The 23,876-nt window shown below is 35.9% G+C and overlaps 1 protein-coding gene across 8 annotated transcripts in view; it reads right to left on the reverse strand.

Annotated features, from left to right (window-relative positions):
* Positions 1 to 23,876, reverse strand: part of LOC100894073 (caspase recruitment domain-containing protein 11) — a 53,235-nt gene that overhangs the window by 15,189 nt on the left and 14,170 nt on the right. Inside the window, exons 1-7 of one of the 8 annotated variants that reach the window (XM_011669372.2) lie at positions 18,309 to 19,273; positions 9,554 to 9,645; positions 8,914 to 9,064; positions 4,977 to 5,126; positions 2,650 to 2,867; positions 1,825 to 1,929; positions 430 to 624 (exon numbers count right to left, since the gene is read on the reverse strand). In XM_011669372.2, the coding sequence (XP_011667674.2) occupies positions 430 to 624; positions 1,825 to 1,929; positions 2,650 to 2,867; positions 4,977 to 5,126; positions 8,914 to 9,064; positions 9,554 to 9,645; positions 18,309 to 18,378 (981 nt within the window). In that variant the 5' untranslated portion in view covers positions 18,379 to 19,273. Of the gene's footprint in view, positions 1 to 429; positions 625 to 1,824; positions 1,930 to 2,649; positions 2,868 to 4,976; positions 5,127 to 8,913; positions 9,065 to 9,553; positions 9,646 to 13,994; positions 14,451 to 18,308; positions 19,278 to 23,876 lie in introns of those variants that run through there. The other 7 variants (XM_030984030.1, XM_030984025.1, XM_030984026.1 and 4 more) reach the window with 7 other exon arrangements.

Here is a 23,876-nt window from a genome sequence, read left to right on the forward strand (position 1 = left end):
GACTGCTGGCCTTAACTGAATCCCTGGAACTTGTGACTTACGTGAAGTCAATCTTTTCCAGTCCACATTGGAGCTCTTCCCAGACAACAAAACTATCACAGGAAAATACTGTGTGGATCAACGTTTCATACAACTACTTGACGTTTCATACAACTAATTGATGTCTCATACAACTAATTGACATCTCATACAACTAATTGACCTTTCATACAACTAATTGATGTTTCATACGACTAATCGACGTTTCATACAACTAATCGACGTTTCATACAACCAATCAACGTTTCATACAACTACTTGACGTTTCATACAACTAATTGATGTTTCATACAACTAATTGATGTCTCATACAACTAATTGACGTTCCATACAACTAATCGATGTTTCATATGACTAATTGATGTTTCATACGACTAATGACCGACTTACGTCAATCTTTTCCAGTTCACGCTGAAGCTCCTCCACTTTCCTAGGATCGAAGGTATAGCTGATGTCGTGTTCACACAACCATTCCTCATGTTTCTTGACGGACCTCTGAAGGTTGCGGGTTTGACGTCGCTGAAGGTTCATCCTGTTGTGCATCTCTCTCAGTTCATACTCCAAATGGAAGTTCTTGAAGGTTGCCTGCTCTCAGAAATGGAAACAGGAAAGAATATTCTTAATAAGACGGATTGGAGTTTCCTTTGCATGCAGGGCCCCATCTTACAAAGAGTTGATATCAATCATAACTTATTTGCGATTGATATCAAACGTAACTTATTTGCGATTAATATTAATCGTAACTATGTACATAAGAGATAGGAGACTGCAAACTTGCGATTGATTGGAGGACTTAATGTACGATTGATTTGGATTGATCGTAACTCTTTGTATGCAGGTCATGGAGCAGGGAGTTCAACAGAATTCTCTCCCATGAAACTTCATACTGGATATTTAAAGGGCAGGATATTTATCAACATGCATGTGTTATCAAACATTATAGGGTTAGAGCAAAATATATCAAATGCTTCTTCGTATTATTTTAAATACATAGATTATATTATACATGTATATCATGAGGAAGATGTATGCCTTACTGAAAACCTGAAATTCTCAGGTTGAACCCCCTAAATCTTGCAGATTTTATTGAGGTTGTGAGTGGTCCATTTTTTTAATGTGTTTGTAAATTTAAAAAATGTTAAAAGATCCTACGCTTTCTCATCACTTCATATTAAAGTAAAAGTCAGTGTATTTTGAAGAAGATGAAAGAAAATATGGCCTCTGTTCACCTAATAAATCCTCTCAAGATTAAATAGATCACCAATAACAAGATATGAAAATAATCGGCAAATAGACTTTGTATGAGTGTGATAAGTCAATATCTAATAACTTTTGTTTGCTAGAAATCCTGAAAAGCAATTATAATACATCTCTATAATATGACACGATGCCTTTCTGACTCTACCACATAACATCAGACTTGCAATCTCCTGTATAGAAAGACTATCCATCTCTAAATACCACTCCTCTGGTCTCTTTGACTGGTCTTTATATCGAGGGGTCAGTGACACAAAGACGTAACTCTATTTTGGCTATTTTGAGAAAAAGTGGTTTATGTGTCACTGAGCACTTGGGCCTTAAGGGTTAAGTCTATGTTTCACTAGCCATTGACTTCAATGTGGTGTTGGGTGGAGTTTAGTCTTTGTATTTCCTGGAAAGCCCACATTTCTCTTAACATTTTGATATCAAATACTCATTTTGGCAAAATATAGAGTTGAGTCTTTGTGTCACGGAACCCTTGATACACTGGTTTCACTATATTTCTCTAAAGATCTATGGACATACCATTCTTGCATGATGTTTTGCTTTATCTGCCTCTCTCTGGAATTTCAAAAGTTTATTCTGGACATCCTTGAGCATTGTGGTTCTCTGGGTTAGTTCTGTTTGCAGCTGTATACAGGGAAAGAGTAAAAGAGGAGATACTTGGGTCCACATTCAGGTGTACTGCACAGTCCATGATTACATAATTATTACAAATGGGGCATCATTGTAAAGGGAAATAAACAGTCTGTTCAATGATACCAATATCAAGTATAATAATATAGTAATAGGAGGGATATCAAAGCTCAAACTTGAATTGCAGAACTTTTATAGGAGTTCAATTAAACATGAACAATGATCTTTACTCTCCTATATCAAGGGGTTCATGAAATCGTAATCAAACTTTGGATTCTACGAAACAAACTCAATCATTTCTCTGAACTCCTAGTACAGGTAACAGCTAAATTATTCATACCCCTTGTAAGTTTTATGTTTTTTTTAGTTTTTTCGTAACTGAAGAATGAAAGGTGGACTGATTGAATTATGGCCTGTGTTGAATGCCTTTAGATGTTAGCTATAATATGTCACATTTAGACAAATCAATATTCCTTATACTTAAAATAATTCCCAACCTTGGTAAGGAAATGAATAATTTAGTTGTTAAATGCATATTTCAGTCAAGCCTGCTTTAGTGACACCTGTCTACAAGGACCACAGTTTTTGTTTCCCTTGAAAATGGTTTCTCATTGAAACATGTACTTAAGGAACCTATCTACAAAGACCACCTGTCTTCAAAGGCCAGTTTTTGTGTTTCCCTTGGGCGGTCGCTATAGACAGGTTTGACTGTACCTTATCTCTTTCTTCATTCTTTGAAAGGAGTGCTTTATTCTTCATCTGAATCCTCTCCTTGCTCTGCTTCAGCTTCTTGATGGCCAGTCTCTGAGCTTCAAGTTCTCTGTTTCGTATCCTCAGCTCGTCCTCTTGCTTCTCCTTAACTCCTACCATCTCCGTCAGCTGTGTGAGGATATTCATGGTTATCCCAGGAGGAAGACCTCTCTCTTTATGGCCTACATACACGAATGAAAATTATTATGAACTATTATCAAAGGCATCCTTTAACACTGTTAAATCTGGGATGCACGGCCCATGTTATCAGTGTCTGTGATATGGTGTAATATTGAAGCCCTAAAAAAATTGCGCTTCAAAAGGATCAAGAAGTGCCTCAAAAAAGTGAAAATCTTTGAGTGACCGGCATAAGCTATATCCAGGATTTTGTTTCACTTTCAGAATCTGAGACAAAGTTACCCAATCCCTTTAAAGCGCATAGAGACATGCAATTATGGCTATATTGTTATGCCCTATACAAATACGTGAATTGTAATATTATTATTATTCTAGACAGCATCCTGTCAAACAGGAAGATGTTTGATAGGGGTTTGGGAGCTAGAACAGTTATGTCAGCTAGCAGCTCCTACGTAGTGCCAAAAATCATTGCAATTAAGATTGTAAGACTGTAGATGAATTTGAGAGAAAACTGAAAACACCTTGTGACAAGTGTTTTCACAAGCGTTTTCTCCTGAATATGTTTGGTACATGTACATGTATGTCGTACCTTTAATAAGCATCTTCATGAGTAGTTTCGTCATGAATTGTTTTTCTTTAAGTGCCTTGAGAACCTGATCTGTGAGGATATGTTTCCGCATTATAAATATCTGCATTATTATTATTATTATTATTACTTAAACATCAAGTGATAGACAGGACAGAACAAGAACTTCTGATAGAAGAAGGTAGAAGGGCATTATAAGCCACCAACCCTGGCTACATGATAATACCAGCATATTGACTGACATGGCTCAGGGGCGTGCCACTTAGTTGATCGCCATCATCATCATCATCATCATTATTTATTAAAGGTAAAGACCAGTTATGGTCATGCGATTGCATTGTGAAAGAAACGTTGTGGAATCGATCAGAAAAGGTTGATCATCTAGCATCTAGCATCTAGCATCTGCAAGGTTCTGGAATCATCAAAATGATAAGAAATTTGGCCCATTCTTCGTAAAGTTACAAGCACTATACACAGAAAGATGTATATGTGACTACCCTATATCTCTCACAGACCATGAGAGAAACAAATTTACCAAATATATGAATTAGTAGGCGGTTTCCCGGCAAATTTTTTATCATCATGTATTAGTCAAAACATATTCTTTCACATGATTGGTAATGAGAGCTTCCATTTCATTTTTTGAAATTGGGGCGTTTCCAATACTGGTCTTTACCTTTAATGTCAGCAAACTCAGCATTTTCCCCCGTACAAGGGGTTACTGACTTTCATGCCACGATGATACTCCCTCCCTCCACTTCTTCTTGTCTCGAGTATCCTCTTCATTTGGAACAACCTGACTACTTTCTTTCTTCACCATATCTTTCCATGAAATCTCTGGTCTTCCTTTCCCTCTTATCTTTAATATCCACTTCCAGATCCCATGATCTTTTGACAGGTTCATCATCTTCACTTCTCAACACATGACCCATCCACGAATTACAAAATTAAACTCTGCACATGTGATTTCTCAGTGAATGCAGGAATTCTAGAATGGAACTATTATGGATTACGTTCTATCTTACAGAGTGTATCCAAATCCTAGAAAATATAAAATGTGTTCTTGACCCACTTGACTTTTGCCAATAACATTAATTACCTTTATCAACTTGTAATCTTTGAAGGCTTACATAGTGATGATAGATTACACCACGGTTACACTACATATTCTTTTGATCAAGGGTAATTGGTTGGCCCTGAAAAAGTCCCACTCATGCTCCGTCTTGACAACGTCTTGATGGGTTGTACCTATCGTCTTCAGGAAGGATGCACAAAATCCTGGAAACTATAGGTACAACCTATCAAAACGTTGAGATAGAGCATGAGTGGGACCTTTTCAGGGCCATCCAAACCTCTCGAAAGAATACATGGTGTAAACCGCAAACCTTGCTCAATTTAACTTTAACTTGCCTAGAAAACACCAAAATACGTTACGCCTTGAAATAACAAAAAAGAACATAGACGTCCAAAGCGCTGGGTTAATGAAAAACAAACATTGGGTGACATCATATTTGTTATCTACATATTAAATTGATATTGTTCTACAGACTACTCTACATGTACTTACGATTTAAATATGTCTGCATTCTTCTTCTGGTGATTTTTGGTTCTCTACCGGTTATTTCCTTGTACAGGTCTGGATAATGCTCTTCCACTTGATTGAAGAGGAGCTCTATGGCCTTAGGACCTCTTCGTAACACCGTGTCCAGGAGAATACCTGCATCAGAAGGGAGATAATAGGCCTGACTTCATCAGCTCGAGAGTTGGCGTCAAAACTTGAAACTGGAGCTCAAGATATTTTGCTCAGCGGTCGTGCATTGTCTTCAGGCTGGTTAAAACGCACCGGACAAATAGTGGGATATTTTGCAAACTAGCCCGAGATGTCTTGGGATGATTATCTCAACCAAATCCCGCTAGTTGCAACTTCAGGCTGATGAAGACGCAAATTAACTAGATAATTCGCGATCGAGATAGTTCAAATACCGGTAGCGGGATAGTTGGCATCTCGAGCTGATGAAGACAGGCCTATTGTCAGCATTGCCAAGAAAGCCTCTAAAGGCCACTGCTTTCATCATCATAGAAAAATAATATCAGTAGTTTGACCGTCTGAGCGGAAGCAAAATATAATAGAGAGGTGCTTTTATCTTCATAGAAAATTTAGGGAAAATATTAGACTTTTTTCTATCAGTCATTCCTACAGGGTTATATTCAAAGAATATATCTTTAAGGACAGATTTTTCTCTACAGAATAGGCCTACCGTAATCTTGAAATCTGGTCATGAAATCGCATTGTGTGAGAAGTGGACTTAAAGTTTGATGAACAAGCGGTATAGATCGGTCATTTAGACAAGCAAATACGGAAAACCACAAATTATTCAAAAGCAACAGTACGGACAATACACCTGCAACTGAAGAAGAAGAACTTGTACACACATGTTTGAGATGACATGTTATATGTGAGAATCAGGACTACATGTACTTCATTCAGCTTGTAGCTTACATCGTATTTCTTGGTACCACCAACCCACTACTACTCACCCCACACATAGATTTGCATGTAATATCTATATATGTTTTTGTATGTGTTATTGTTTAATTTAAAAAAAAAAAACTATTGTATTTTGATATTGTAATTTTAAGCAGGGGATGATCCCCGATAAACCTCTGTGGTTTTTGATAACCCCCTCTGCAGGTTCATCTTTTGTTGTAATGCTTTTATACTTGATTGTAATTTATACTGTATTTTATGAATCTGTGGAAATAAATGAAATTGAAAATTGAATTATTTTTATCTGTCTGTGATCATTCTTCAGCTAGTAAGTTTCTCCTAATTTCTTAAAGACATCTTTTATTGAAGCCTACAGCAGGTTTGTTTGCTTCTTTATTTATTTTGTCCTGTTCCAAAAAAGGAACATATGTCATACTGTCAAGATGTACGACGGCTAACTATTCATATAACATTCAGTGTTACAGTTCATGCATACAAATTTTTATTCAAAATAAAACTCCTGTGAAATCAACCAAATGTGTACCATGGAAACCTTGATTTTGATTGGCTGTTGAGCCCTATAAACCATGGTAGTTGCCATTGAAGGCAAAGTTACCATCAGTGGTAAGTTTTGTGCAATGGGGGGGGGGGGGGGGCCTGGAAGAGATATCCATTACCCCCCCCCCCCCCCTCCATAAAAAAGGAAGAAATAAATAAATAAGAGGAAATAAAAACCTTGACTGAATTGGCGAGGAGTGTTTGCTAAGTAATATTATTCTATGCAAACAGTGTAAAGAAATGGGAACAAAAAGAATAGTCTATAGAGTTTCATTCAAAAAGGTAAAGGTCATATAGATAGTTCTGCCTACTTCCATTAAAAATACAGGCACATCACAAAACTGCTTTAGAAAGAGTAGTGCTCATAACTATTTTGATCATTACACCGGTTGTAAATAATGACTCACTAAAACCCCGTTTTTTTCTGTTGACTTTTTGATTAGGATGAATCCTGAATGGATGTTACCAGTCCTGTTTTATGATACACCATTAAGGCTCCCTTGATACATAGAAATGTAATGTGTACACAAATAATATTAATAAAGAATACTAAAATATATCATGACGTCTTAATTACACACTTGTTTGCTCAAATGAAATAACACAATACGTGTAGGTTTCTCTCAAATGAGCAAGCCAAAAGCACAAATAATAAAACATTTTGTTTGGAGTCTTTCGCATGTACTGATGTACATGTATCAAAGACAAGAACAAATTGAATAATTTGAGCTGAGAGTGAGAGCAGGAACACGATTCTGGCTTTAACAAATGCTTTTGAGCAAGAAGATCACAATGCAACGTTTAACTTGTATTTTATCATGGTAAAACAATCCTATCTCACTCATTCAGTTGTGAATCATTTGATCTAACTGGCATGAACATCTTGTTAATTTATCTGTCTGACATTTAGACTACCTCCCAGTTACTCCAGGTACTAAAATAGGGAAAACCCCTTTATGCCTTAGCTCTATATAACACAGCTTGAAAGCAAACATAGACATGTGTGTTTCTATAGAATAGTGAATTGAGGCTATTGAGTTGGATAGTAGGCATGTATAGAAGCTTTCAATTTATTGTTCAGATCATGGTCATATAAGGGAAAACAAATTTACCAGGGTTTTTTTTGGTTAAAAGTGTGTCACATAATAAAAAATAAACACTATTTTACAAAATACCACAGTATCCATGTCTTCGACATTGGGAGTATTATAAGATGGGTAGAAGAATCCCTGCAATCTGATTGGTCAATTACCATGTAATTATTTTTTTTTGGGGGGGGGGGGGTTTTATAAAAAAAAATTGGTGATATTTGGTTTTCATGTTTTTTGATAACTATAATCTGTTTACAAAAAAAAAAAATCTATAATTTTTTTAAATTTTTGTTTATAGTTTAATGTGCACTGACAATTTTTTTTTTTTTTTTAAACTTCATGATAAGTTAAAAATCATTACCGGATGCATGATTTTGCCATGCATCCGGTAAACCTGTAAAAAAAAAATATATATATATTTTTGACAATTTTTGGGGCCCCATGTTATACAACAGATTATGCACAGGTTTAATTCATGGGTCGGTGGAATTGTGTGCACGCGGTTCCTTTGAATTCGGTCTAAATCCCACTCGGCTGCGCCTCATGGGTTCAAACCATTCAAAGGTACCTTGTGCACACAATCCCTACCGACGCACTCAAACCTGTGCATCATTTGTATACTATAGAGTGGTCAAGTTTGACATCATCAAAAAAACTATTTTTAGAGTCTCAACATTTGAACTTCATTTTCCTAAAGAGCATCATAACTAATGTCCAAAAGTTGAAAACCAATTGAATATGTTGAGTATTGGCTAATATATGCCCATCTATATAAATAGATTTCAATTAGTATAGGAATTTCACTGTTATTTTGCTCTGGTTCATGAATTAATTTAAATAGGAAATCACTGTTCTTTTGCTCTGGTTCCTAACATCACAAACAGTGATTTCCTATTGATATCTATTTTGTGTGTTGGGACAAGTGGGTAAGTTGTCCGCCACTACGTCAGAGTGACATTACCGATTCAGCCAATTTGAAGTTCCCATACGTATAGTGATTACAACTTTCACAAATTCATAAGTTTCTAATTTTTTGTCTGACTGCCTTCAAACGTTCATCAGTCTGACTCTCTGATTTTCTGCTTCCTTTTAGAGTTGTTTGCAATTTATGCTACGGTCACAAAGGTTCTTACGAACGATAATTTTGTACGAATCTCCGTTTTTCCATTGTCTTTCCGAATTTCCATTGTCTGAAATTAAAATCGTTCATACGGCGTTCGTAATGGCATTTGTGACCGAGGCTTAAGGTAGGGTTCCCCTACTAGTGGCACTCTATACTGTCTCTACAATTTTTGTTTGTGTTCAGAAAAATAGAACTCAAGACATATTTTAAGCTGTATTGAGAGAGTTATTGGAGCCTGACTTACCAGCTCTGTCTGCTGATGTAGGGTACTTGGATGCATTTGTGATTCTCTCCCTGTCCGTTATATCAAAGTGACGGGCATCCTGGAACCTTGGTATGATGCGGTCCACCTCCAGATGGTCAAGCAGTTTGCTCCAGTTGCTCTCTAGAAGCTCCTTTAAAGGTGATGCAAAGTTTTGGGAAATTTAAAAATTGGATGGATAGTAATTCTTTAAAGCTTTGATATATTTGGATGCCCCTGCGGATGTATTATAAGCACTTAAAAAATTAGCCCCTAAAACACTTCTGCTTTTGAGAAATTGAATAATACAACAATTACGGGTGCTCCAGGTAAATTTCAAATAGCGCCTAAGGCCATTTCATGGTAGCTGCGACCATGAAAATCTCAGAATATGCAGTTCTGATATATAATTTCCAAACAGGAATAAGAAATTAGTTGATTGCAGTCTAGAAACATTGTTTTAAAGCTAATGTAATATCAGTCTTGGGAGGGAGCTATACAACATAAAGAGTTTATTATTTACAATTTCATCACCTTAGACACGATTTAAACCGCAACAACACTATGAATATTGTAAAATTGCATATGCTTCCAATATTATTTGAACCAAATTCATGACGCCATACCAAAAGTTTTGTATTACCTTTAACTTGCCTGGACCCAGAGCTGTATTCTTGCGCTCCATGCCACTGCTTTCTTCAGAGGGTTGGTCTAAGTCTGAGGGTTGGTCTATGTCTGAAGGGAGGAAGAGAGAAGGAGACGAGTTGGTGGAGTTGGTGGATTAGTTTACCCACATGTTACCTTTATACTACAGCAAACTTTCATTGGTTGGGGTAATCATCACATGTAGATTAAGCTTCTACCAACCTTAACATTTAGTTACCCAAGCTTACTATCCACTCCAGGGGAGTGTTTCACAAAGATCCTAAGTTGAACTTATCTCTAAGTTGGACTTAAAAATTATGGAAAGCCATTAGCATCCTTGAAAACATTTTGTAAAAGTTATTTTAAAAGACATAAAATGTTGATTCAAATCATTCATATTTTCTATTATCATGGGAGATTCTATGTTCTTGATGTGGAATTTATAAAAAGTCTAAAATACTTGAATTTCTGCTTTTGAATATATTTCATTTTAAGACTCCAATGGCTGTCCATAATTTTTAAGTCCAACTTAGAGTTAAGTTCTACTTAGGATCTTTGTGAAACACCCCCCAGAGGACTTTCCCAAGCCAAGTGATTATTCACACAGTTTCTTGCTGTCTACTACCTTGAGATCTCTGTCAGAGCAAAGATGGGCGACATTGAATAGCCAGCTTGCCTACTAAATTTGAAGGTTATGTTAAATTTATTTTAATGATGTTTGGTGAAGTTGATGTAAGTTGTATTTGTATGTTATAACAATATTTTTATTTACAAGGGAGAGCAAAGTCAGGAAGAGGTAGAGATACATGTAGGAGAAAGAGGGAATCTAAAGATATATATCTTTTAAGAGGGACGAGAGGGCGACAGACATGAGAGAAAGAGATGTGAAAACATTTTCGGAGCATGAACGTGTTTTCAACAAAAGGTAATTTACAGGCTAGTGCAGTAGGTCGTCCATGATAAGACTAGGGTCACAATAATGTAGAAATCTTTATGTAATACAATTCAGACTAGCTAAAATGAAATACAATGATGGAATCCACTATTTCAAGACTTAATTGATAGAAGAGGAAGAGAGACAAAATGCTGAATCCCTATTGTTGTCAGGTGTGATATGATTCTTCAGGGGTACTGCTCATGAATGTACAAATCAATAATCTCTCATAAATACAAACTAAGGTTCCAATCTTGGAACTGCTTTATTAGAGCTCATGTATAGATGGTTAACAATTAAGACACTGTAAAATTAAAGTTTATCATTTTCAATTTCTCAACATTATCTGAATGTTTTATAATTTCTTCCCTATATTTTAGAACTACTGTTTTGTATTCTTGTCTCTAATACTTATTTCAAATGTAGATTTCCATATACTTTGAAACGTATTTCATAATATCATTAAATCAGGAAAGCTATATGTCAGTTGGCCCTGTTAGTGATATATCTATGGTGTTGAACGATAAAAAGCCCATTCAAAGTCTTTAATTTCAGCTACTTCTAATTCTTAAGATGATGATCATAGATCGGCAGGTTCAAGCTATTTGGATTGTGATGTACGGGACATTCATAGACTTTAAACAAGAAATAACAACAGATGAAATTATTTATATGGCTATCTTTTGGTGTGAGTCTGCAATGGGCTAGTTCATTTGTGGAAAGTTTTAGTTCTGACCAATTCATTAATTAATTTTTAATGTAATTAATGTGCTGCGTGACAAACGGGACGCTGCGTGCCGTACGACATTCAAATCTATAAATAATCATCCTCTTTTACGAGTGATGCATCAGCAATTCTTTTTCCTGGTAAAGAAACTGAATTGCAGACAAAATATTTTAAGGGTTATACCAAGAAGTTCTTTCAAAAGAACACAATCATTGAAAGGGCTGGAGAGTTTTGCTAGGAGCTCTACAATTCTTGTCGTTTCACTTTCAATCAGTATGTTCTGATTGTCTTTTGGAGAATGACCATCACTCTAAACTGAAAACTTTACATACAATTCAAATACCAGCTTGGGGTTACATACAATGCCTTCACCCTATGCCCAAAATGATAGCAATTTGAAATTGTCTTCCTGCTTGAAATAAGAAAGAAGACTTGATGATTGATCGAATGGAAGAATATTCATGTACAGTCAAACTTGCTTTTATAGCAACTACCTGTATAGAAGGACCACTTGTCTATGAAGACCACAGTATTTGTTGCCCTTGACAATGGTTTCTCATTGAAACATGTACTAAAGGAATTTGTACATTTAAAGACCACCTGCTTATAAAGACTAATTTTCTTGTTTCCCTTGAGCATTCTTTTTATACAGGTTTCACTGTACAAGTAAAAATGAACAAAGAACAAATGAAGGGGGACAATGGTTTCATATGGCAGTACTATCATGCTCTTTGTGACATACTGTAGTAGACTTGGCGGCAGAGTAACTTATTGATTATATTATGTTATCTTTATTCTTTTGAAACTCCTCATCCGTTCTTCCATAAAATGCCAGATAAAGTTTTTTTAGGTTGATTTTACCCATTAGACCGTACTCAAATTCTTTTTTGAGGTGATTGGTAGACTTTAATGTTTTTATTGCGTTTATGATACTTTTCATTTAGATGTGAAACCGATCTTAAAACCCAATGAGCCAAATCCATTTTAAACATATCAATTATAATTAATATCAACAATATCAGGAAACGCTCTAGATTAATAATAGGGGCGTTCACACTGTAAGAAAAAAGTGAGACTTAAAAATTGATTTTTGCAGCGCGATCCAAAAATCTTCTTCTTTTTTTGCGTGTGTGGACAGAATAATATCACTAATCTTCGCGATTCGCATCATCATTTTTATTTCGTATTATATAAGTCTTGCGATTTTTCAAAATAATTGTGATAGTTTGCCGGGCGCTGTGTGCGTAAATGGTATTGAGAATCATAAATCAATTAATTTAATCCCAGGATTCCAAACACGCATACATCGTCGAGATTCACGCATGCACAGTTCGGACATTCATGTTGTCGAGTGAGAATTCTCCGTGTGTGAATGGTCGCCAACAAAAATTTGATCTTTGCATCGCGATCCAATTCGCACTAAATTGACATGTGAGAACAGTCGCAAAAAAAATAGATCTTTGCCTCGCGATCCAAATCGCACTAATTGTTATGTGTGAACGGGCCTAATGATTAATTTGCAACTGAATCATGAACAGGCAAGTTTCATTATGAGAAACCTGCAACCTACAAATATATTGCAATATAATCAACAAGCAAGTTTTGGAGGAGGTAATGTTATTATCAGTAAAGAGCAAGATTCGAAAATGGTATACCGGTACTCCATTTTCACAGATGTGCCTCCAGATACGCTCCTTATTTAAGAAATATCTTATTCTGGGTGTAAATTCAGCAATACTCTCCTTGTTTCCATAACCAGGGACAATCTTTCATATCTAATTCAAAATATATTTATGAATAATACGGAACAGACACTATTAGTTGCATGTACCAAAAACATGAATTATTGAATGATTGATACTTGAGAGTAATTGATTTAAAATCAATAATTTCATTAATTGTCAACATATTGTAAAAATTGCATTCCACCAGCACCTTACAGTGTACATGTATGTCATGTTTCTATTTTTGGAATTATCACATATATGTTCTAGATTCTTTCAAAATATATCGATGATGCAATTCAGGCAGCATGCCAACAACCTTTACCTGGACTTTGAAACTACAATATCTACACACAATGCATTTATGATCTGACAATTATAAAGCTGTGTAGAATTATCTATAGAAATGTGTTGGAGTAAAGGAAAGTTACCGTATATATCTCCGTGTATAAGGCGCACTTTTTTGCCGCCGAAAAAAATTGAAAGTCGAGGGTGCGTCTTATACACAGGTACAGAATTTTTTTTTTTTTTTTTTTAGTTTTGATTTATGGCGCTATGCCTGGCAATGTCTCCTAGCTCAGTAATCAGTGTGTTGACTCACCACTCAGAAACTACAACAACACTCAAATTTGTCTGTCATCTTGGTTTGAAAGTAATCTTTCTAATAGATCTCAATATGTAGTTTATAATAATAATTCCTTAATTTTTTTTTCTATAACAAATGGTGTACCACAAGGTTCTATCCTAGGTACTCCATTGTCAGAAATTTAGAGGATGCTATTCATATCATGCATGACTATTGATGTTTGGCATAGAACACAGTGCTTCTGCTAGGTGATGTGAGGAGGCTGGTGTGGGACACTTGGTATTATGAAGCCTTAGACTGTTGTTACTATTATTTGTGACAAGTTCACAACTTCAACTGCACCTCGATGTAAAATGAAGGTCGTTCCCCGCGTGGGTTTTCGGCAACAAAACAACAACAACAACAAAACAAAAAGGGGTGCGCCTTATACACAGAGATTTACGGTAAGTTATAATATTAGGGTCTTACCAACAAAGCTCAAATAAAGATGATCTCAATTTGACAATCCTTTCTTAAAATTGAAGCTAAGTGCCACAGATACTCAGTTCACATGCTGAATACATTCGGCCTTTGAAACCAGCAAAGTTTTTAAACTCTTAATCCGTAATCCATATGACACTGCTTCTCAAACTCCTGCAAAACTTTTATAAATATCAATAAAACAAGATAATCTGCAGAATAGCGTCACAATATTCATGAATTGTTGTGTACCTCAATACTCATTCTCAAGCCAAAGAAATACGAAGCCCAGAAGACAGTGCTTGCAGCTTGAAAACCACATGAATACAGCATACACCATTACTGGGTCCCAACTCCAAACTAAAGCACGGTAAAAAGTAGGCTTCACAAACAAAACAATTTCCTCCGAAGCTGCCTGCGTGGACGATGGATGTTGCTTTAATAGATGTCTTCCTTTATTCTGCCAAAGACACAGCAGCCCAACGTACTGACAAGGAAGCTTACTCAATTGGACTTAATTTGCGGAGCACTTTTCAATTGGGCTCTCCTTTCCTGGATCAAGTACTCCGCCTACGTCACAGCTAGTGTTTTCAACAATTCTCTTCTTTTCTGCAGGTGAGAAGCCAGCCCAGAGAGGCATCTTCTCACCTCCCGTACTTGTGATAATTAGATTGTAATTACCTTGTCAAAGCCCGGCGTCAAGCGCTAATTAATTGAGTGAAGATGAGACACTCTACACCTGTAGTTTGTCTGTAGATGCAAGATTGAACAACAGAAGATTTTTCCTTTCTCAAAGGTCATTTTGAAAAGTGGTATCATGTGGGTTCTTTAATTGACAGAATACATTTGCATGCAAAGGAAACGTTTTATAGCCAAATGTGATAAAATCATACATGTAGACCCTTACTCAAAGGAATTAGGTATCTTTGCCTCAGATTATTAAAAAAATCCTGGATTTAGCTCAACCTGCAATCATTATAATAAACCTTTAGGTCAGTCAGGAATCAGCCGATCGCCTGTCTGATTATCAAGATATTTATGATTTGAATTCAAAATTTCAAAAACAGTTTTCCTAACGGTTTTTATAACACTACAGTCTATTCAGGAAAATGAGTATGGTAAACCTAGTCACTAAAAGATTTTTACTTGTTTGAAGCACTTCATGATCATTTTGAAGCGCAATTTTTTTAGGCCGGGCTTCAATATTACACCATATCACAGACACTGATAACACGTGGGGCCATGCATCTCAGATTTGTAAAACTGGAAACATTGTTTATAAAACAATGCCTGTAAGTGTTAATTAGCCTAGATTCGATTTGCCTATGATTACCTGCACTTGCTAATTTAACAAAAAAATGTTTTGTAAAATGAGTGAATGTGAAAAATAGTAACATTTAAATTCATGTACATGTATTTAGTAAACTTACAACAAAACTAAGTTTTCTATATCTTCTGCAGACTACTACAGTCAGAATGTTGTCATTTAGCATACTGACAACAACCCCCACTTTCCAGCAGCCTGGAAACACCGAGATCATTCACCTTTTATTAAATATGAATCATAATTTTTTTGTGCAAATTTACAGACTCCCGTCACAGTTGTAACCACATAAATGACCTTCTAATGTGGGTTGCCCGGGCACTACATGAAGGGAAAAACAAAAAAAATTATGGGGGATTAATATTGGCTTGTATACATATTATATTCTAATTACATGTATGTATCAATATTAGTCATTTAATTGTTTGGGGGAAACCTACCATATTCTCTACTTTTTGAATCAATATTAGGTCTAAATAATGACTAATTTATTTTTGACCTGTTTTCAATTACAGATCAATCAATTAATCTTTTTTACTAGGTGTAAGCCACAAATATGTTAAAACAATTAGACTCATTAGGCCTGTCCTCATCAGCTTGAGTTGCAATTAGCGGGATATTTGGTTTTGTTTCCAAAATATCCCGCTATTTGGGAAATAGTGGGCTAATTTGCGCCCTTCCGAGAAAGTTTGTGATGAGAGTATCAGTCGGGTTAATATCCTGAGTCTAAAAATAGCTGGTTATTTGGCAAACTCAAGCTGATGAAAACAGACCTTTTTTATATTTCAGTATAAAGTCCAAATGTGGCTCTAGGAAAAAGGCCAAAAATAATTCAGGAGTTGGATGTGTGTTTATACCAACATCCCCATAAGTAACACCTCACTGTAAATTATTTTCCTGTTTTTTTTAGTCATTTTCATGTAAATATAAATTCTAAATAGCACAATATTCAAATCCAGCCAAGTAGGCCTAATTTAATGGGGCCCTTCTAAAAGAAAATTCTTGTACTAGTTGTTCACTCAGCTGCAACAACCACCAACGAAATAAAGGAATACTTGCACTGGTTGTCCACTCAGCTGCAACAGCCACCAACAATGGGATTCAGAGTTTCAGGAAGAAGAGAGGTTTATATAAATTAGAATTTAATAAAAAAGAACTATTCCTTATTTTCTAATTTTGGATACAAAATGCATCCAGAGTGTCACAAGGATACAGGAGGGTTTCTGACATCCCCCAGTCAGAATTTGTGATGAAAAAAAAATGAAGAATATTCATAATTGGCAAATTTGTATTATTTGAAACTCCATCGCAGCAAATGAAAAAAATATTGCCTTTTCTACAGCCCCCTTTTCAAGATTTCATACATCCTCTATTCAATCCAATTACCTGTGCATTTTTGTAAATCTAGAGACTTTTGCTCTTTTTCTTGTCATCGAGTTGGAAAATCCTATTTTGACAGCAAACTTGGTCTGACACACCACCTATAACCTACAAAAATGGTCTAACAATTGACCTGAATCCATACCACAGAAATACAATCCTGTGGTTTAGCTTTACTACCTTTAGCTAATTAATGAACCACATTTCCCTTGTGACCTGTTGTATCATGTTTATTGTTCTACATTTCCTATATTTATTATGATATTGCCCACACATGGTTACTGATTTCCTGACAACTTGGTTGCAAATATTGCTACAGGTGTGAACTCAAAAGGTCAAATTTCATTCTACAGTTTCAATTCTTAGTAATCTGAGTAAAATATTTTTTACCTTTTAGTACACTTTTTAATTCTGACTCTTATGATTTTTTTTCTTGAACTCCAATACTGTTTTCACACTGGCAATATTTTGCTTAACCCTGTACTATAGGTGGGGTTAAGGGGGGTCTTAGCCCCACCTGTAGTACGGGTTCAGCCTATTCCACTTTCTGTTCAGACTGGTTTTTACCAAAGTGGGCTAAAGTTGGCTAACCCCACCTATAGTTAACTAACCCTGCAAAATAGCAGGGCTAACTCCGCAATTGTGGTGCTAACTCCTGCTAATCCCGCAATTGCGGTGCTAAGCAAATGAATGAGAACAGAAACGAAAAATAGTCTGGTACTACGCAACGGAGCGTATTGCAGCTGGCCAGATGCGAAGTAAGTCCAATCATAACATTCACGATATCCGGGGTTAACGAAATGCAGTGAGAACAGCGGGAATTTTCTTATTCCGGAATAGGCGCTAGTACGGGACTAAAGACATCGTGTGTGAAAAGCAAAACAAATAGTCCGGGGTTAAGGATAGTACGGGGCTAAGCAAAGTACGGGGTTAAGCAAAACCAGTGTGAAAAGAGTACAATTGAACAGAGGATGAGGGACCAACTAATATTGCTTTTGTTTTGTGTTTTTTAAATTATGAAGAAAAACTTACAAATTTGATAAATTAGTGTAAGAGTTTGATTGGTATCATAATTCATAATTCTCAGATCTTACAACTCTTGCAAAGAACACCTTGGAAAGTGGCGAATAACATGATTTCTCTGAAAATGTGGAATAGATTTATACATTATGCTCATTTACACAGCCCCATATTTTGAAAAACCATCAGGTTTTTGGACTGCTATTCACACTACTGGAAAACCCCATAAAACACTGTCACTTGTCAGTGTTCGCTCATCCTTGTTTTCAGTATAAAGTTAATAGTGCGCATGCGAGAATTGTTGCTGCTCAGCATGCGATGGCCTGAAAGCGAGGACAGTCACGCGACAAAAATTCTGTGTAATTTCTGCCAGCTTTTCAAAAGTCATTCTCCAGATTTGGGTTTCACGGTTTAACTCCTCTGTCATGATTACCGGTAGTTGCCTCGCAACTCCTGACAAAACACCTGAATGTGAGAGAAATCAATGATTTTTGCTTGAAGTGTAAATGGAGCTATAGAAGACTTTGAGATTGCTGATTTCTGCCTTTAATCCTGACCCTATAATACTAATGTAAAATCAAGATGAATTGTTGCCTTACCAGTGCTATCCGGAGTTTGGTTTGCAGGTTCTGTCTCACTCTCTCCAGCAGAAGAAGAAGCAGTAGCCATAATGAAATATCCCTCGGACCGATTTGTAATTTTATTTGAAGTGCGAGATGTTTTCTGGTGTCTGCGATGTGTGCTGAAAATAAGTATCTGTTCACTTACATACAGTCTAGTATGACGCACCACTTTTCCCAAAGAAATCAGTAAGAGTATGATACTGTCTGATCACTGAATACATGCCACAAACAAGATGATACACGCCAGTATTTAGAACTGAGAATGGACCATGTGACAAAACTCCTTCATCTCCTCTTCATGTGTAATACAATGTATATTAACACATCAAGATTAATAAGATTAACAAGATTGACTGGCATCAAGTACTTTCATCCATAAAATTGATATTAATTAGACAAATTCCAAGCTAGCAAAAGTAAATATATTGTACATGTAAGTACTCTTCAGACAATAATTAGTTTGTTATCCCTAAGTCAGTACTCGCAATTGACAACAAAAAGTATTAGTCATGTTGGTTGTTCTGGACTAGAAGACTATCACAAAATAGTGCAATTAATTCAGTCGTCATTTATCACCGTTCAAGTTGATGTTGCTAGTTTAGAAGTATTCCCCATCTTTCAATCAAATACAATTCCATCGATGAACTTTACTCTGATATGGTAATGCAGAGCTCAACTGTCTCTTTTAATATTTGTTGTCTGGCATGAAGCACCTAACCTCTCTTTCGCTTATGAATATTTCTTTGCTCACAAAACGAGCCCAATATTAAAAGCTGAAGATACTATTTTGCTGTGTGAAAATCAATATCTGCTCCCGAATGTTCCACTTAAAAAAGCAAGTAGGTCCATGCAATAATACACATTGCCTTATATCCAAAGTTACATCGTACAGATCGAGCTACAGAACACAGACTGTCCTTTCCATATGAAGCTCAGCAGAGGAATGAAACTAGTCAAGTTCGCAATAAAATCCTAATTCACAAGCAGAATGAATCAGGTTGATCTTTGGAACCGTGTATGCTTGAGTGAGTTTCAGGAAGGCATGACATAGTTGGCTATATATATATACAACTCTAGTGACATTCACGCTTTGCTTCATCTTTCCCTAATGTAGCAAAAAAACTGTTGCTCTCTTTTAAAGGTATAGACCAGTTTTGGAAACGCTCCTTCCCCTCTCAAAAAATGAAAGGGAATTAGCTCTTATTACCAATCATGTGAAAGAATATGTTTTGACTATTACATGATGATATAAATTTTGCCGGGAAACCACCTGCTAATTGATATGTATTTGGTGAATTATCATATCAATCCAGCCTGGATAAATATTGCGAATGCACTTCAACATTAAACATTTGGGCATATATTTCTGCTTTATTGCAAATTTAGGTTGAAGTATTGCCATCTAAACCTCTGAAGGCAATATTTAAACAATATTGAATGGATATTATGCACCCAAAACCCTTGAACTGCAATTTTACCACTACCGGTCTTTACCTTTAACAAATCTACAGAATTTCCCAGTTTTACACTGGTATACGATTCAAGACTGATGCAAAAATTAGAAATGAAAGCTAGTTCTGAGCGCATATTCGGTACGGTATCAGGGTGGGGGCATGGCATGGAAGAGAGTACTGCAGGTTGGAAATTAGGACATTACATTTTATCTTGGGGTGATGAAACTGGTACACAACTGTTCAAAACAGGTGAAATATCAAATTGACATATGGAGGAAGAGAATTTTAAACCTAACAAGTCAAACCTGTCTATAAAGGTCACCTAATAAGGGAAAAGGAAAATGACCACTGTATACAAGAGACATTCTAGTCAAGATCTACATCACTCATTTCAAGATAGATATGTGACCTGTATAAACAGCTAGCCACAATACCAGGTTTTACTGTACTAATTTCTTCTTGTCATTTTCGTATATACTCAGTATCAATCATGATCAAATGAAACTAAGTTTCAAGTAACGGAAGAGGAAGTAAGAAATACTATCTTTTTGTCAGTTTTCTTTATATATTAGCGATGATGAATTTCTGTCAAGCTGAATGCTGAACAACAAATACCCAACCTAATTCCGTCAAATATATTTCCTTTAAAAAAAAAAGTCAGAATATTGTAACAAAATTTATTACAACTGTTACTTTTTTTTTAATTACTTGTTGCATCATCAGTCATGTATTACATTATATTGCAATTTCTGTAGTGATTGGTATGACCAATTTTTTTAATTTGATAAGTATTAATGATGATGAAGATGACCATCATGATGACGATGAAATGAAATAATAATTATAATACAAATGTATTATATAAATGTCTATTTGTTAAAGTAGGTACATTAGTTATCAATACTTTGTGTCGGTAAAGATACATTTAAATCTCATCAACTGATGGATAGATCAAAAACACCTAGATTTTGAACATCAATTCAAGAAGTATTTATTTTTCTATTCTAATAACTATTAGTGTCAGAGCTTATAGTCTACAATATCAAACCATTGAGAAAATGTCAATCTAATCCACTCAAATACAAATGATGCATGCGAATGAATTCATTATACAATCTATTCGCACTCCAGTTGAGGCTGTATGCATCTATTGTACGAAGCCATCGTCCGTTGAATAAACAGCACAAACAACAGCATGAACTCATCATTTGTTGTTCTACCTGCATCCAGCCTTAAACTAACAAGTTTGTCAAACTATTGTTCGTATTGTCAGATCTAATATCCATAAAACTGCATCCTTCATTAAATGGTGCTAAACTTCCCCATTTCGTACACTGTCCTGTATTTAGCAACAGGAAAACCTAATGGTATACATTATAAGATAATGAAGCGGATCCTAATCTAATAATTGGTTGAAAGTGTACACCTGACCAGGCATTTATTTTGCCTACCTGTAACACATAATTTTGCTAATGACCAGTCATTAGTAAAATCATGTTATAAAACATTGTTTTATAAAACAAATAAAACAAATAATACACATCATTTTGTTCGGGCATTAGTAAAATTACACACTCGGTACCTTCAACAGTCCAAACACCCTCGGTCATCGCCTTGGGCATGTTAGACTGTTCTAAAGGTACCTTGTGTAGGTATTTCATAGTAATGCCCTCACTGCTGTGTATTATATAAAAATACATTGCAGTTGATTCGACACTACCTAATTGTCCATGCACATGGAACTGCATGGTCTCATCATTGGTATCCAGTTATTTCTTACTACCACTTTACGAACTATTTTTCACAAAGATGCAGGATAATTGCTTTACTGCATTAACAGCAGGAAATTAGATTGATATTGTCTGTGATTATATAATTGCATTAAATTTCCAGTGCAAAATCCTGTCTATTTTAATAAAAGATGATTACTTGTAAATAATGAATTATATTGGTCATGAGATCTGTTCTTACAAATTTATCAGTGTTGTGAAAGTGACTATCCTGCATGAGACGGCTTTTCCCATTCAGGTTTTTAGTCATGTTTAAATGTAGTTGCCTAGCAATTTAGGACAAAATTCAGACAATCAGTTCAAAAAGCTTATCTACATTAAAAGACAGATTGGGATTAGTTGGCAGACCTGTACAAACCCTAGTCATCCATTAGGCAGGTCTTCATCAGTCTGATACCCTTTTCTAACTGCACCGATTTTCATCGGATGCATCCGGACGCATCCGATGAAAGTGGCATTTAGAAAGCAACAGAGGAGAAAAAGGCGATTAAATAGCCGATGAAAAGAAGAGAAATAGGCGATTAAATTCTCCTGCTCAAGAGCAGGAGAAATTCTCATTCTATCGGTGTGACACCGATGAAACGTGCAGTTAGAAAACGTTCGGGAGAAAAAGGCGATTAAAATAGTAAAAGGTCGCAGTATACGCGCGCTTTATCGTAACCAGCTGTGTTTGTTGACTTATGGTTGAACATGCTGCATGCTAGCTAGATGGAGCGCGGGCTTAATAATTATGCAATAATTCTTCACTTCCGGCAAGGGCTCGCCACAGCGAGTGAATTTCACCGGCAGTTAGAAAACGACAGGGGGAAAACTGCGGTTTCACCTTTGTTTACATCAGGAAAATTCAATCGGTATTTTCATCGGTGTGACTCCGATAGAGTGCAGTTAGAAAAGGGTATGAGTTGGCCACATAGCCCGCTAACTACAGGCCCTGTACCATCAGCTGCCCTGATTTCATGGAGTTTCCTTTAAGTGTCAAATTAAACTTCTGTGGCTGCAGGCTAAATTAAGATGCGGACAATTCTAAGAAAAACATCCAGACTAACTAGTACATGTAGATAAAGTTTTGAGAAAAATTAAGCACAAATTACAAATCTAATGTCAAACTATAGGCCTTGTGTTACATTTTCACCCACAAAGGAGAATAAATTGTAAAGTGATACAGTATCACAAAGGAAATGGGCAGAGATAGGAAACTGGATTTCTATTTATTCATTAAATACAGTTGTAGTTCTTTGTTTATGTAATTGTAAAACAACCTGGGCTGAATATAAACATGTATCCACCTACGCTTTCCTCAATGGAAGTCACTTTCAATTCCAAGGGCATCTGTAGACAGAGCTCTAGGTTACTACAGGACAGTATACGTACAGTTGACAACTTAATTATGTACCTTACCAAGTTTTTTATTTAAAAAAACTTGATCTGCTTTATGTTTCTTGAAAAGTGACATTTTGTTGACACATTAAAGTTTACACTTTAAAAGTATTCAACAAAGGCCCTGTAATTAAACCAGTCCACCTTTCATTCCTGAGTTACAAAAAACACAAAAACATCAAATTTACAAGAGGTATGAATACTTGAGTTGTTAACTGTATCCCCCAAAGGCAGTTGGGACCAGTGCTCATAACTGAGAACTTCATTTTCTATTTCATAATTGCTGTAATCATAACTACAAATGTAATATGATTGATGACAGAAATTGTCTGTGTTTTATGAACCTATTATTACAGAGATATGATATACTTATAACTGAAAGTAGAAACACTCTTTATATTACCTCTTAATGTTACACATTTCCATGACATGCCAGTGCAATACCTACCCCACTCACTGTTGCCCCATGCTTAAATTGACCAAACATGCAGCATTTTGATATGTTCTCACTGGTACAAAATTTATGTAGCTGCAGCCAGGTGGGGTCACTCAATGTGACTTCCGGACCGCATGACCGTTACCAAAATCGCGGAAAAAGGAGTCAATTTCAAGCAATGTCCGCGGACAAAATATTCCTCGAAATAAAGAAAATAGGGGTGCACAGGTGTCCTCGAAATTGATAAATAGGGGTCAGGAAAAGGGAAAAAAGAAAACCGGGAAGGGAAAAGAGAAAACCGGGAAGAAAAATTCTCGGAGCCGAGTCTTGTCCTTGAAATATGGTAAAATAGGGGTAAATTTGCGAAAGTGTCCTTACAATCTTATAAATAGGGGTATTTCAAAGTACGATTTTGTCCTTGTTTTGACGTAAAAAAGGGGGTTAAATTTCACAAAATGTCCTTGAAATTGACCGCAAAAGGGGGTTA

Source organism: Strongylocentrotus purpuratus, unplaced genomic scaffold (genome assembly GCF_000002235.5).
Source record: "Strongylocentrotus purpuratus isolate Spur 01 unplaced genomic scaffold, Spur_5.0 spur5_scaffold_14, whole genome shotgun sequence".
Lineage (NCBI taxonomy): Eukaryota > Metazoa > Echinodermata > Echinoidea > Camarodonta > Strongylocentrotidae > Strongylocentrotus > Strongylocentrotus purpuratus.